Source organism: Leptinotarsa decemlineata, unplaced genomic scaffold (genome assembly GCF_025532065.1).
Source record: "Leptinotarsa decemlineata unplaced genomic scaffold, Ldec_3_MD MMD2_tig00026336_RagTag_RagTag, whole genome shotgun sequence".
Lineage (NCBI taxonomy): Eukaryota > Metazoa > Arthropoda > Insecta > Coleoptera > Chrysomelidae > Leptinotarsa > Leptinotarsa decemlineata.
The window spans coordinates 5488087-5505351 of NW_027412692.1; the positions used below are offsets into that span (position 1 = coordinate 5488087).

Consider the following 17265-nt stretch of genomic DNA (forward strand, 5'->3'; position numbering starts at 1 on the left):
TTGCTTATAATTCAGAAGGGGTGCTGGAGGGGGATAATATTTTCGACCTGTTTCATGTTTTTTTCACATAGTACATAATAACGCTAAAAATGAATTTATTCCATACAAATGGACCGCACTGTATAAACACTTCCATATTATGGGACTAGTGGACACATAATGAAACTGTCAGGCATGTCCTATGCTAGTGTAGTGCCCTGAATTATCGGCAATAAAAGAGGGTGTGTTCGGCGAGTTTTGACTTACAACTGACAATATAAAGGAGATGTCTCTTAGTGACCAGTCCACCTTCCTGGAAAGGACAGGATGAACAAGGGCCAGGAGGACAACTCCTCGGGAGGATGTACAATGGGTCACATATGGCCTATGTGCTGTGGGCCTACACTCACTCTCCCTACTCTACAGACAGACTTTATACTGATATACTGTCACAAGTTGTCATAGTTTGATTCAATTTGCAATTTTCAAACACCTTGAACAAGCCTTTATTTCTTACATTTTGAAACAAAATAATTCACTATTAGTAGTCTTCTTCATCTTCTTCTACTCCATTCATGCACTTTGCCTTGCACTTGCACATCTTGCTGCACGGCACCCTCGGTGGCTTCCTGTAGCCACAGTGCTTCGTGCCGCAGGCACAAGCTCCATATTCGGGACATGACTTGGGAATAGGTGACAAAGTCATCAAGATTGAGACATACAGTCCATCAACAATTTTCCAGCCGCAATTAATCGGGTCTGGTAAATCAAGATACTGATCATGGGCGTTAATCCACACTAGTACCTAAGAAGAAAACAGAATAAAATTAAAATCCCTCGATTTTTTCTATTTTCTTGTTTTTTTTTTTGTTAATATTACTTGGAAGTGACACAGAAGAATCTTTTGACGGAGGATATCAGGGCTAGGTGGCAAAAACTCTATCATTTGCACTGTCCCAAAAATTGCAACACGCAAAATTGCGTCTGCCGTTGTAAGGTCCAGTCAAACCTGAAATAAAAATGGTATTAGTATTAAAACGGCTGACAGTTTTTATTTACTATGTGTCTTAGAAAAGGGACGCAACGAACCTTGTATGAACCTTGCACCACAAACTGTTCAACCAAACGGAGATCCTCGGGGGCCAGATCAGGAGTCTATCAAATCTGACTGAGGAGTTTAAATTCCACCCTCCTGTTTTTGTTACTGACACTTACTTAGATATAGTATCACATCCGATGATTGCGTGGAAAGCCAACAGGTTTTTGATCTGTTGTGGTGTGAGCTTCTTACACAGTTCGTGAATTGGAATATGATTTCTGTCTCGGAAAGTACCACATATCACCAGCATTCCTTGCATTTCATTTTTTCTAAGTGATAGACAGCAGACAACTGTGGGCTGTTTTACGTTGTTGTTTGGCACATTCTATCAGCTTGGTTGCACCCTGACTGGACAAATTCGAAAGATGTTTTTCATCATCTTTACCTTTCCTCGTCTGACAAATAAGGCACAAATTGCAGGTAACTACAGACGGTTCTTCTGAATTGCAATCGTTGTCGTCCATCCTGAATATTGTTACATCAAAATCTAAAAAGAAAGCAATTTTTTTGCCTTAGACATCCATATGAAAACCTAACCTCGAATCCCTAGGCTAGTCGTTTATTGTCGTATGTGCATCCGTCGAAGTACTATCTTTACTGCCGCATGTATATCACTTTGCACTCCTAATCAATTTTTTTACATACCTTGAAGCACTGAAACTTGTAAAAGTATACATATGAAAATACTGTATGTTTCACAATACTATATTCCGGGGAATCACCGGCACCTGACTCACGGCCATCTCGAAAACGCTCAGTTGCAGACAGTGCATGGCGCCAAATTTTAAACAGATGATGTGTAGAAGAAAGGCAGAAAGGAAACGCGGTGATAGAATTATGTACGACCAGTTTATTGAACAAACAACCCCCCCTCCCCCATATCATGAAGAGCATTAAAATGTTGGAATTTAATGAACGTTAAATGTACCAAATTATTTTTGAAGGGCGAATACGCATTCACCGCCCTCCAAAACATATGAAAACATATGGAACACGTTTTCACAGTTTAATTTTGGCCCATTTTATCAAAATTTAATTATATACTGAACTTTTAATGTTTCAATTTGATTTTTAAGTATCTTATCGTGTTCCACTGCTCCGAAAACATGTGCATCGACACATTAGTCATATGGGTGACCAAAAGTAAAAAATAATATGATTTTAGAGGTATTTTGGACGCCATCTTGAATATCCCACTTCCGGTTCGAATTTCGACTTGATAAACGGTATTATCGGATTCAGCGTGGCCGAAATAGGGGGTAAATACTTATGGGATTGTAACGAGGTGCTTTTTTGGAATTCAGCCCCAACTAAAAACACTTCTAACTTTTATGCTTGTCAGCAACAAACTAAATATGTTAAACAGCTGAAACTGAGATCCTAATGTTCGAAACGAGTTCACCAACATAAAATAATAAAAAAATTGCTAATCGAATATACGTAGCCCGGGAACTTTGAACATTCACCTTATTTTTTTAACACACCTCGAATTCAATTAGAACTTTTTGAGATCGAAAACTATTGATGAAGCTATTGCATAACGAAACACGTGTTACAGTTTTGTGAACTGTTATGGATTTTCATCAAGTTTAGGCCAATTTCATCTCATATGGAAAATCTTATACTATCGATCTCGTACATAGTAGAGACATCAAACAGATAATCGTAAAGGGACTCCAACTGACATTACTTGAAGAGTATTTTTTTAATTCGCATGCCTTTTTGATTAGTTCTGTGTTTATTATGCATGATCTATAACTTTTCCAATCTATACGAGCGGACTGCTTATTTTTTGTGAAATGATGTTTTAAGCATGCTGTGATTTTATGTATGTTATCAGTGTTCAATAAACTATTTTGATTGCTTTCTGTTTTTGATTATTAACGACGAGCATTTTCCCTCAAGGAGTGTCCTAATTATAGTAGCTGTTAGAGCAGAGGAAAGCAATATTACTAATTAGCCACTATGATGAAATCCTGAAGCAAGTGACGCATTTTGTTGAACCGTTCTCCCTAGGTTATTCGGTTCATCACCAATGCGGAAGTTTCTATAATGAGGCAATCAACTGCGAAGTTATTGTAACTTTGACAGAACTTAACAGAAAAATACCAAACAACGAAGGATTCCTTCATATTGTGTTTACCAAAAATAAAAATAAACTAATCGAAATAATATCAATGAAAATCTTTGAAGTTATGGAAACAATCTTATTACACTAGGCTTTTCCTGTTGATAATATCTCAGAGAAGACTCAATTAGACTTTCATTTTCTAGAAATAAAACTCTCATTGATGAATTCCTATTTTTTGACGATCATTTTTTTCAAACCGATAAAATAGTAAAAAAATTGAAGGTCAGGCCACCAAGACAGAGTTATATAGCAAAAACCATGAAATTAACATCTTAGGTGTCATTATTTTTCAATCATACGTGACTCTCAGGACCTACTTATGCAGCATTCTCACAATTTAAATCACCGTCACTGTCCCAATCAAATTGAATTCAACCAATAAAATCATATATAAACTCATTTTCCGTCACATATGCTTAATATGAGACTTTTTAGGTTAAGTGGAAGAACAGTTTAGCAGTTATTTGCGTAGCTGCGAAAATTGAACTTTGCATTCAACTACAACTTTATATATATATATATATATATATATGTAGTTAAAACTTAATATTGTGACACATACATGATAAATCTAAAAATATCATCATTTCACATATGATAGTAGTAAACAAGTAAGTAAACAATATATGAACACTAAGTACACTAGTACATATGAAAAAAATTAACAACCAATCATGCATAACAATAGATTTCACATTGTTTTCAAATCTAATGAAAGGAAACATCAGTTTTTCAATATAATTGCGATAATTAGTAAAGGATCTGGCAATTCTTCATACCTAAAGGAAAGTTTTCACCAGAAATGGTTTGTCTAAATGGGGTAGCAAACTTTGGAAAACGACAGGATTATAGAATATTTTGTACAACATTAATAGATCTGACATTTTCCTCCTATTTTCAAGACAAACAGGGAATATTTTTCAAAAACTGGACGAAGACTTCCATCCATTATTGAAATGTTTGTTTTACGAGCTAATTGTTAGGTTTAGCAGTTTTTGCGTTTCTAAAATGTCTCATATTTTTAATAATGAATCCCAATGAACTATTACACATATTAACGGTTTTTTCTATTTGAGATTTTAAAATCATTTTGGATTGCATTATTACTCCTAAATTGGGTACTTCATTTACTGTTTCAATTGTATGATTTCCTATTTGGTTTCCAAAATCAATGAGATTTCTATTTCTGATAGAACTTATTCTGTGACATTTATCGTAATTTAGGTATAGGCTACTATTGCCATAGAATTCTGCAAATGCATCAAGGTCATTTTGCAATCTTTTATAACCCTGAATTCCTTTGATCGTGCGATAGATCTTGAGGTCGTCTGCACATAGCAAAAATTTGAAATGTTCAAATAAATTATAAAGAATAATGGTCCCAAGTGACTCTCCTGTGGTACACCTGATGAAACCACAAGAGGTGCTGACTGATAACCGTTAACATCCACAACTTGATGCTTTTTTGTAGTATATGACAAAATTCACACCAGAAGATGCTAAATAACACACCAGAAGATTGCTTAATAACGAATTCTTCGTTGAAAAATGTAAATTTATCTATGAAATTTCAACATCATGAGGGATTACTTTCAAAAACCGTTATTTAGCAATATCATTATGGTAACCAGCACGAGTAACAAGTGGTTTTATCTACTGCTGCTGATATTGATTGATATTGCTCAAAAATACCAAAGTTTGAGTCTGAAAAAAGGAACATTCATATGAAAAAATGTTTAAGTCGAGTGGTACTCAGACAGATACTTTCCTGAAATATTTTCAGATGAATGCATCAATATCAGGACAAAATAGCAGAATAACAAAATTAGCAGAATAACAAGAAAATTCAAGAACATTTATTTAAGAGTACAATTAATCAATGAAGACGAAATGTTCGAATATATGAACAGAGTATGTGAATAACTGAATTCGTATTTTCAAACAGTATGATTTCATTGTTGAAATATATCGTGCCTTGACATAACACCGCACATCCGGCTCCCGAGATGTATCAACATTTCGATTTCAATGAGATTCCCACTATTCAGAATAATGTTTCGATTCGAATCAAAAATGTCTTATCGCCACAATTTCCGAAGATCATAGTCAAATTAATAATATTCGAAAACTGCATGGGAACCAGAATGTCATTAGTAGGTAATCCATATTGTTCCAATCAACTTCTTCATGATCAGTTATGCAAGTAAGAAAACGAATCTTCTGTAAAGCTAGCAATTTTGTTTTTTTTTACACAAATTCTATAGTAATTCACATGTGAGTTTGTTATTACAGTGGCTACAAAAATGTAATGAACGAAACGAAACAATATCGAAAGTTTCACCAGCTTTCTTATATCATCAGAAATGGAAGCGGTAGAGTAAAATAATTAAATTCGACAATTCTATTTTTTGGCGTAAACAACTAGTGATCTTTTGGATCTGAGAAGAGATATCCCCAAAATGAAAAACTTTTGTGCAATTTCATCAACCTTGTACCTGACTCCAGTCAGCTAAAAAATGGGCCTTTCAGATAAATATATCATTAAAATTATATTCAGAGACACTTAATACATCAACAAAAATAGATGTTTTATGTTATCTGGTCAAGAAAGAATAACTATCTTTCCATTTTGAATATACTGACCCGTTACTTAACAATGAAAAAATTGATAAAACTGTTCTTGAAGACCATTACAAAGTTTCACTCACCCCAGTCTGAGGATGCTACTATGTAGTTAAACGCGTATTTGAAATAAAATCTATATTGTGGAAATTTGTACTCATTATCATCATTAGAATGATCTTTGCATCACAGACATGACCAAATTTCAATAGCACTTTTTGAATTTTGTAAAAAAACACACAATATACAAAAAATGGTAAAAGTAAGAAAATCAAATTTATCTTATGCAGATAAAATTTTGCATGTCGGATAAAAATACATTTATAAAAATCTTCTTTGATAATAGTAATTTGAGAGATAATGCTAATCATGTGACAACAATTGATGCAGAAATTTATGCCAATGTCAAGTTTCGAGTAAAACGAATGATGAAAAAGTCAATTTGATAGAGACTTCACTGGTAACATAGTTGATACAAGGGAATACAACAGAACTGGTATATTTTCTTAAATTCTATTTTTACTTGCAATATATTATGGAATTGACAAGAGGGGTAAACATTTTTACAGTAAAATTGACTCCAACAATTGCAATGATGAGCATGAAGTAAGTAAACGGTATGAGGATGTATTCACTTCTTAACATAATCTCCTTACAACTCTATAGCACTCCTAGAACTGTCTTGCTCCTCAAAATAGATAATAACTACCCACATCACTTTCTCATCGTTGCAAAATCTTTGACCATTGAGCCATTTCTTAAAGTTTAGGAACAGAAAATAGTCCGAGAGGACTGAATCTGGCAAATACGGTGCATGAGGTAGCAATTCAAACTTGAATTCGTTAATTTTGGTCATTGCAATAATGGATTTGTGAGCTGGTGTATTGTCTTGATGAAACGACACCTCTTTCTTAGCCAAGTGCGGACGTTTTTGCTTGATGTCTTCACTCGAACGTTGCAATAAGTTCCCATAATACTAGCTGCTGATAGTTATACCTTTTTTAAGTTAATGAAAATTATCCCACGCGCATCCTAATAAACCGATGCCATGACCTTGCCTGCAGATGAAACGGTCTTCGCTTTCTTTGGAGACGGTTCTTTCTGTTGAGTACACTACCACGATTGTTCTTTTGTCTCGTGTGTAAAGTGATGGACCCATGTTTCAACCATAGTCATGGAACGACTCAAGAATTCTGCTTTGTTTCTATGAAACTCTGCTAAACACTCGAATGTGAGCAAACGCGGCACACAGATTTCTCATTTCCAAATTCTGCGATGGTCCACACTTTTTGAAATGCCTACCAAATCTGCTAGCTTGCGCACTTACAGTCGACGATCATTTAGTACCGCTTTGTGGATTTTCGTCAGCGTTTATGGACCCGTCACCTCATTTGGTCGACCTTTCCGATGCTTGTCTTGGCAGTTCGTATGTCCTCATTGTAGGAGAAGGACCAGACTCACCCAGAATAGATCCCATATCAGGTTTCATATTGGTTGGGCTGACGCTTTCCAAATAAACAATGACAACTTTCTTCATTTTTACAAATTGACCTAAAACGTTCGCTCTTGATGGCTACCAAACAAATAATAAACAACGCAGCGTCTTCAAACTTAAAACCTATGCTTTATAGATTGTGTACTTTCTAATACAATTATATTTTTCAAACAACTACCGCCATCTCTAGTTCAGGCCGGGTACTTATGGGACCACTCTGGTTATTTATCACTAAGATATCACAATTTCAAACTTGGAGTTTACCGATTAAAATTCCTTCTGTATGTTCAAAGTTATCTTAATTTTCATGTGTGTGTTTAATTACTGCACTGTTATGTATTTTGCACATTATGGTTATCACCAATCCCTCAAAATATTTGCCATGCTGCTGGCCCCAGGTGGAGACCATAGGAGATGCTTATATGGTCGTAAGCGGAGCCCCGGAGAAGGAGAAGAATCATGCCGAGAGGGTGTGTGACATGGCTCTGGATATGGTGGTCGCCATTACTGATTTGAAGGACCCGTCTACCGGTAGGTATGAAACAGTTGAATTGACAATATACTTATTAGTCCAAGAGAAAAAGTTATTCGCTTGCTTGTAATGGATAAACACAAAAATTATCTTTATTTGAAAATGTTCTCACCATCACATTCCATTCGAATAACATAGGCCATACGAAAATACAATAATGTAATCCAGGTGTCAAAATTATATCGATAAAAATCAATTGACGTAAAAAAATTCCGAACATTTCAAGTCTTATTTTCATTGAATCTTGAAATTAATTTCAATGAAAATCATTTGTGGTTTATGCACTTGGGGGTCGGCACTCCTCAGAACTCTGGCGCACTAACATTCAAACCAAAATTGCAATGGACCATAAGTATGGCCTGCTAGGTCACCGGACCTTAATATCGTTTAGAATATTTTCTGAGGGGGCGTCTCAAAACATCACAGTTTCTTGTAAAACTATTAGAACCCAACATTCGACTCAATATATTTTTTGTGTTTTCAGGTTTAGACTTTACATTCAGAAATGTATTCAGATTACTTCAATTTCATGAGTTTGCTATTTGGATTTTTTTTAATGAACCATCATCTAAAGTTACTCAAATTATTTTTTTCAGAGATCCAAATGAACGAATTTAATTTTTTAATGCGAATCAGATAGTGATGCGAATTTCAGAAGTAATTTCCAAAATTCATGTTGTTCAGCAAAATGTCTTTTAGTGCATAAGAGTTTAACTGAGATAGAAAATCAAGAAAATGATTTTTCAAGCCTTAGCACCCTGTTAGTAGTTGAAAATTTGGAGTCCCAAAAGAATCACCTTGAATATTATTAACTCCCTATTTTTCACTCCTCCATATTAAACAACTAGTTGTCTCTCATGCAGGTCAACATCTTCGAATCAGAGTTGGAGTTCATTCTGGAGCGGTGGTGGCAGGAATAGTCGGGCTCAAGATGCCTCGATACTGCCTCTTTGGAGATAGCGTGAACACCGCTTCAAGGATGGAATCGAGCAGCGAGGCCATGAAAATTCACATCTCTCAGTATACAAGAAAACTGTTACCTCCTAGCTACAAGGTTACAGAACGAGGCGAAACTCAGATCAAAGGAAAAGGTGAGCAAAATTTCCAAAATACATGAAAACAGTCCATGAACATAGTTCCTAATAATACCAAAGTTATTTTTGTAGAAGAAATCACAGTTTTTCATCGACCTCTTTGAATGACTTCCATCCTCCACAATTTGAAATCAATAAAAATTATAATGAATAACTTTATACGGTTGTGAATATAGAGCAAACTTTCCTGTTCAGCCCGATAAGTTTCTGCGTAAATTCGGAGTATGTTTCATAAAGAAAAATGTACCTACTATTTATCAGTAACTTATCTTATTGTTGTAAATTATTCCTTGAAAACTTAACGTCTGTCGCCGCTAGTCTTCGCCGATCGACTGGTCGTGCTCAGCCTTACTTGTATTCTCGATCCTTCTAGGTATTACGTCGCTTCGAGAATAATTCCATCGGCTACCGAAGACTACCATCCAGATATATAAGCACTACGGACAGGCAGAGAAGGCTGGTCTAGTTGAAAGTGCGCTACGAAGTAAGCTGATAAGACAACAGACATTTGAGTATCTGACGTTCAGTTAGAGTTTTTCTGTTGTATTGACAGTGGCGTGGTGAAATAAAGTTGAGTTAAATTCTACAGTGTAGCCAATTATTGTCGAAATCACGGAGAAAACGTAACAGTATTCAATAATTTTGCTTATCAAAAAATAGCTCAAAAACTGTATCTGAACGTTTTGAAGGTCATAATCTGCCTCAGTCTTCAAACTTGAGAAAAAAACCGATATAACTCGGTTTTTCCTTCGATTCGTGATATTTTCAAACTTGCACGACAGATGTCAACAGAGTTTTGAGATGTGAAAAACGTCAAAGTTGTTGATTGACTTTTAAAACAATCGGATAAGTACGAGGTGTTCTACGGCAGGAACGACCTATTTCCAAGGAGCTGTTCTCTACAGGTATTAAAATACACACTGATTCTTTGAGCTTATAATTCTCAGCGGAAAGTTCATTGGGTAATTATGTTCGTCTCGTTCCATTTTACTCGATGTTCATAGTTTGATTTGGAAATGTGTTCTGACAATTTTGATTCTGTTAATGATCCTCAATGTTCATCAGAATATTCATCTTATCAAATTGTGTGAGGTGGAAACCCCAAAAAACATCGATAAAAAACTATACTTCCTCCACAAAAAATGCGTTCTGTTAAATTTTTCGAATTATTCGCAAAACTGACTGACTGAATCAACTGTGCTATACCTGATGATGTAATCTCGATTTGGTTCTCGCACGATTCAAATCGCCTTTCACCCATGTACCTTCCATCACATGCATGTTGAAGGTTCAAGTCATGAGACACAGACACATTTTAGTAACCAACTTCAGTCCCTATTCAATCAAAGATACATGTGGATGTTGCAAACCCCATACTTGGAAATCGCGTGAAATCGTTTTTCGACGAACATTTCCCAAACATTGAAACGACAAAGTGGTCTAAAGGGGTTGCCAGCTATATAACCTGATCTCGTTGCATTTTTTCCATATGGCTAAGTTATGAAGTTTTCACTACCACTCCTGGGAAACCCTAAGAGCTGTGATACAGAATTGTTAGGGATGCCGAACAACTTCAGAAAATCGGCTGACTTATTGTAGGGTAATTGGTAGAAGTTTTCAGTCGATAATTTTGTTCCTATACTATTTTGAATAAAACGCGATCAATAATGTATTACTATTAATGTATAATGTATAATGTAATTAGTATTACTCAGGTACTGTTGAATGACATCAACAGTGATCCAGACTTACTTGAAAGGGTCATAACTGACGACGAATCATGGGAACCCGTTTATGACATCAAAACCAAAGTCTAATCGTCCCAATGGAGGAGCCCAGGAGAGCCAATACCAAAAAAGGACGCCAAGTTCGATCAAGGTTTTGCTCACTGTTTTTTTTTCGATTACCGTGGCTCAGTGCATCAGAAGTTCTTGCAATACGAAGAAAACGTCCGCTACTGTGGAAAAACAATTCAGGACTTTTGCATCACGACAACGCATCTGTTCACTCATCATTGCTTGTTCGTGATTTTTCGCCAAAAACAACACCATAATCATGCCTCAGCCACCATTTTCACCAGATTTGAACATGCCCTTGAAAGGACGACGTTTTGCAACGATTGAGGAGATAAAAACCGAATCGCTGAAAGAGCTCAAGAACATAACAAAAGGTGCATATCAGAACTGCTATGAGGATTGAAAAAAAAGGTCGCACAAGCGTATCTGAGGGGTACAAGTGTACCATTAAAATTCAGCTCTTTTGAACAGACAGCGTATACGAGTACATTGACTAATATAAACATAATTAATTTGATTGCGAGGACCAGATCTAGTGTAGTTCACATAAAAATGATAAGCAGTTCAGTAAGTTGAGAAGCACATAATCTCGAGCAAATCAAATTCAACGAGTTTTTATCCACATTATCATCAATAATAATAAATATAAGAATATTTTGCTGGGATTCTCAATTTTTTTATGTTTCGTGTATCGCGGATATAATATTGAAAGAATACTACTACTAATATTAACCCTTCAACTTTTAACGATTGAAAACACAAAACCTGTCTTTCTGCATAACAAGAAAAACAACGGTTTCACGGATCGACCATACATTGTAACGTCTTTCACTTTGTCTGTACGACTGTAAACAGAAAACCTGTTTTCTGCACCACAATGAACCAATACCTTTCGAATGTTTCACAAAACGAACCAAATAGTAAAGTGTATAGAATTCATTGTTTTCATTTTCTCGTAGAAAGCCGCATATGGATACAAGTAAAACAAAAGACGTTCTCGTAACTGACGAAAACAACTGTACATTGTTCTCCTGGAGAAACTTAGTTGTTATCTGAAAAGTTATAAACGCCAAAGTGAAGTGGTTTTGTTGGACATCAGTTTATCTCCGGTTGAAAACATATCAGAGGGCAAACAGAAGGTATATTCCCAAGAGAAAAGGTGTGGCATCAAACTGTACAGAGTTATTCAATTCGAGGAGGACTCTCTTGGGCTTCAATAAAACCTGAATAATAATCATAATAATTGATTCAGTTCTTTATTCTACCCATCTAGGGGGAAGTCCCCTAGTGGGGACTTTTTCTTCGTTCCATGTCGAATTTTTCCTTCGGCCTTCACACCTTTGGTTCGTTTCTCCTTCTCTTCTATTGCTGTTTTGAACTTGGATTTTATCCTTTTTTTTTTTCTCCATTATGTTTTTTCATTATTTTTTCTTCATCAGCAATTTTGTAGGTCAATGATGTTAGAATTTCGCTTCTTTCACTTTTTCTCTTCCGAGCTGCTGATCTTTTTACGGCAGCATCCGACAATGGTGACAATTTATGGACAATCTGAATAAACAACATCTGGATCAAAGCTCGTCGACGGCTTGGGACTGCTGATTATTGGTTCGTTGATAGATTCTCTAGAAGTAACTGCCGATTCTTCTGAGACCAAAAACGATTTGGAAGTTTCCGTGACGTCTTGCGATGCACAACTGTCCAACGAGTTGTGCATCGCAAGACGTCACGGAAACTTCCCCGCTGCAACTTGGTACGTTTACCGAAGTTTCTGACTCGTGGAATATTGGTCATATCTGCAGCCAAATAATCCACATCAGAAAATAAATGCCTATCAAATGGGTAAATTCCTATGCATCCAAACCCAGACACCGCAATATCCAGCCGAGCTACTTTAATAAACTCTTTTTTGACCAGACCAGCAATATCGTAGTCGGTTATCCGAGATCCGGTGTTTGCTCTCATCCACCTGTCGCATCGTTGATTATAAGCTTCGTGAATGTTCTGTTCAGTGGTTGGAGCTTGTGGATGATGTGTGGTGGTGAGCTCCTGACATAAAAATTGTTTTCTCGGCAAAAATTGATAACCGCCAGTATCTTGTGGCTGCAATGGCCATCCAGTAGGAGCAGCACAGAGTTCTCTTTTGTCGGGGGTATTTAACGAAAGTCTACAACCATTGTACGAAAAAATCACAATTCATCCAACCGTTTGGCTGAGCCACGCCAACGCTTTCGGCTGGAGCATTGATCATGAGCCGATCATTGATCCATTACCTAGAAAAGACAAAAACTGGCGGTATGAAGTGGCTGTTAGCACTTATACAAAACAAAACTGTTATATTTTTGTCCCTTTCAGCAGAAGTGAGCTCTCCCACTTGACAGGCAGCCTTCGGAGCGAGAACTTTTTGATATTTGTGCACGCAGCTGACTCCGGTTTCATCACATTCATAAATGTTGGAATGTACTGTGTTATTAGTCTTTCCATGTTGTCATAAAATATATCGACTTGCCGTTTATTAAACCCTATGGCTCGCATCATGCTTGTCGAGTCTGGTGCTCTCAAGGAAATGTCCGGATGTCTCTGCATGAAATCATAATGAAAATGCTTCCAGGCAGCTTGCTTCTCTTTGTTGAAACGATGGGGGATCTTCATTGCTTCAGCCAAGTCGACAGCTAATTTCAGAAACTCCTTCTTCATCAGCGGCAGACATCTATTGGATAAATCTTTCACGTGGTCCACGAAAACTTGTTCGTACTCAGGTAAGAAGGTATTAGTGAATCTACCGAGCTTTGGTTGCAATGTCACTTCTTCCCCACGATTCAATGCCGATGTTTTATCATGTAGAGTGCTTTTTGGGATATTGTACCGTAGTGAAGCTTCTCTTGAACTCATTTTTGGACAACACCTTATCTATCGTAGTTTGTAAACTCCTTTGGTCTAATTTACTTTTCTTTTTCGTCTCTTCCATTTTGATTTCTCTCCATTCTTCTATCCTCTGAAACAACGTATAATAATTATAATGATAAATATAAATGCTTAGCAGAAAAAGCAACTTGTAAACTGTCCGGTGTTGAGGGACATCTTTGTGTCCGGTACTTGGGGACACAGAATCCCCAACATTACGTGTTTTATACTAAAACTGTTTATAAAATTGAAAACTTTCATTGTTGATGAATTATAAGGGTACACTATCTTTGTTGGAAATTAAAAGAAACACTTAAACACAAAACTGAAGCAGTAATACTTACTGCTTCAGTAATAGAATATTCTCTACTGGAATTTGTCCTTCACACTTCAAACTGAGCATTGTAAAACCTCTCTTTAAAAAAGGAGAAAAGACAAAACCGGAGAACTATAGACCCGTGTCACTCATATCAAATATAACAAAAAAATTTGAAAAAATAATCAAAGGTCGAATGACACAATATCTGGATAAATATTAAATGATCTCAGATAAACAATATGGGTTCAGACAGGGAAAATTCACCCGGGATGCAATTGTGAAAATCACATAAAAATATACGAGGTTATGGAAGATGGATTAATGACAATTGGTATATTTCTCGATCTCTCCAAGGCATTCGATACAGTTAATCATGAACTGCTTGTAGGTGCCTTGTAGGAATTAGGATTTAGGGGTATCGTGCTCAAATTATTCAGAAATTACTCATCAAATAGGAAATAGTCCGTACAAATTAAAGACAAAATAAGCACTCAACAAATGATCACATGTGGAGTACCACAAGGTACCGTCTTAGGACCCATTCTCTTCACTATTCATGTGAATAAACTATTTAGCCTGAAGTGTGGAGGAGAAATCTACAGCTTTGCTGACGATACAGTTGTGTTATACAATGATGATTCATAGGGCAACCTGAAAAGCAAAATCGAGTTAGATTTTGGAAGTGTTTTGAAATGGTTTGACCAGAATTACCTCACAGTAAACTATGACAAGACCAAGTTTATGCCATTTGCCATCTACAAAAACAATTTACCTCAGAATAAAAAGATTTTAATTCAAAGAAATGATACAGTCGAACTTATCCATTCCACAATTAGTTTCAAACATTTGGGAATAACATCAGATCGACACTTAAGATGGGATATACACGCTCAGAATATCGTACTCTAAGGTACATGCTCCCAAAATTAATATATTTGGTGAAAATTTTTAATACTCACCATATGAAGGTTCTGTACCACGCATTAATAGAATCAAGGTTACAATATGGGATATTAGGGTGGGGAAGCATAGCAGATATCCGCCTGAAAAAAATTGAAATTTTGCAAAAAAGATTCCTAAAAATAATATTCAAGAGACCGTATAGGTATCCTACAGACGAATTATATAAAGAATCGAAATCCTTCGATTTGAAACAATCATTTTTTATAGCATTTTAGTTAACCTATATAGAAACAAACACGAACTGAAAACAATACAACATAAATACACAACAAAACAAAAAAGCAATTCTGATATTCATACGAAATCCTCAAAAAAAGCGATAGTAGGACAACGATGTTATACTTACCTCGCACCTAGACTTTTCAACTTCTTACATAAAAGTTTAAAGGATCTCATCACTCACACCAACTCTATCACTTCAATCAGGAAAAAACTAAAATCGTACACATTTAATCTAGACAGAAAAGCAATTCACGATATATTAAGAGTACAGAACAATTAGTTGAAAAGTAAAGGATTATTTTCCCTATGTTGACTACAATTTTGAAAAAATTATAAAATACCTTTACATCAAATAACAAAATGTATGAATAAACAGGAAAAAAACCCACGCACAACCTAGGTTTCTGTAGGTCTCCCTGTTTATTCGTGGAAATTATCGAAGAAACTGATATTCATTATTGTACTTAGAATGATGCAGAAACTTATATTCACAACAATAAGTATTAGTACTATCACAACTTAGGAGTGTTCTCTATATGCATCATCATTATTATTGTTTTACTTTATACATTATAATATTCTGCCCACGCACAAGTTTTACTTTTGTGGGTCTTCTTTTATTTATTCACCATTGTTATATTTATATATATTGTAAACTTGATTTGAAATTTTGGTAAATAAATATTATTATTATTATTATTATAACGTTACTCCATTGTCAGTCTTGGTGGAACCTTACCCTTGTTCGTCACTGACAGCACCCAAATTTTCTGGGGAAGAATTCAAATGGGAGTGCAAGAAATGGATTTTGAGAGACATGCGACATCCCATTCTGCAGTAGTTTTCGAATAGTTCTTCTACAAGTGTTTCGTGCTTTTCTTCTTTCTTCTTCCCTAAAAACTCCGAAACAATTCTTTTGAAAGAACTGTTTCGGAACTGTTTCAAACTGTCAATCGCTCAGTAGTTTTCTAATTTGTGGTCCAACAAATATACCTTCCTTGAGCTTTGCATCACTTAATTTTAGAAAAACGTGTTTAAGATATTCATCACCTCCTTTGTCTAATAATTTTACAAAATTTTTCATCAACCCCATTTTAATGTGTAATGGAGGTAACAAAACGTTTTTGGGATCAACAGGAGGTTCACTTTAGCTTGACCTGGAATATATTCATCTCTCGATAATGGCTCTGTGTCGCCCTACTTTTCCAAAAGCCAAGAAAACAGCAAAACTTCGTAAATCCACCCTGAAGACCCAGTAATAGTCCTATGACTTTTAGGTCACCACATATTTGCCACTAATACGTATCATAACTTATTGCATTTAGAATAAGTGACATACGTTCGTGTGTTTCCTTGATGGCAACTGCATATGCAAGAGGAGAGGGTATTTTGTTACCATTATGGAGCAGAACGGCTTTTAAACTTGTTTTAGACGAATCTATAAATAAACGCCATTTGTCCGGGTTAGTACAAATCCTAATTTTTCTATCACACCATTTGTATTTATACAAACACACATTTTATCCTGCATAGTAAAAAAACGAGGATAGCTCTTGGTTACGGTTCTCAAATATTGTAACTTTGGATTTAGGGGCTAGTAAATTTCATTGTTGTAATCTAGACCCTGTAATAGTTCAGCATTCTCTTTGGACAAGTGGAGGTCCCGAACTAGGTCATTTAATTCAGGCTGTTCGAATAAATGGAAAAATAAAGACCTTTTTTTTCTGGCACATCATGGGAACCTGCCTGTCATCATACATTTCCAAATCTTCCTCCCAATTTGCCGAGGGTGTTGGAACTGGTAAACCTTCTCCATGAAGAACCGGCCTTCTTGCAGAAGGAATATCCGGGTATACAATTTTGTATTTGCTCTTTCTTGAAAAACCAGACACATAGTAGAGAAACACTGTTAATTTCAGAGGTTTCTAATGGGATGAGAATAAACAAATTGTTTACGCTTACACTGGCTGATTCCTACGAGACAGATCAAAAAATGTACTGTATTGAACACCCCAGTATTGAACACCCCAAAAATGTCTACAAAAAGTCTGCGATGATATATGTTTTATCTATTAGGGATAACTCAAAATAACCATTTTTATCCTCGAGAAA

General features: G+C 35.8%; 1 protein-coding gene across 1 annotated transcript in view; it reads left to right on the forward strand.

The window, feature by feature from the left end:
• Nucleotides 1-17265, forward strand: part of Gyc88E (Guanylyl cyclase at 88E) — a 169452-nt gene that overhangs the window by 134735 nt on the left and 17452 nt on the right. The window contains exons 10-11 of the mRNA XM_074183199.1: nucleotides 7725-7857; nucleotides 8722-8949. Coding sequence (XP_074039300.1) covers nucleotides 7725-7857; nucleotides 8722-8949 — 361 coding nt within the window. The remainder of the gene's footprint in view (nucleotides 1-7724; nucleotides 7858-8721; nucleotides 8950-17265) is intronic.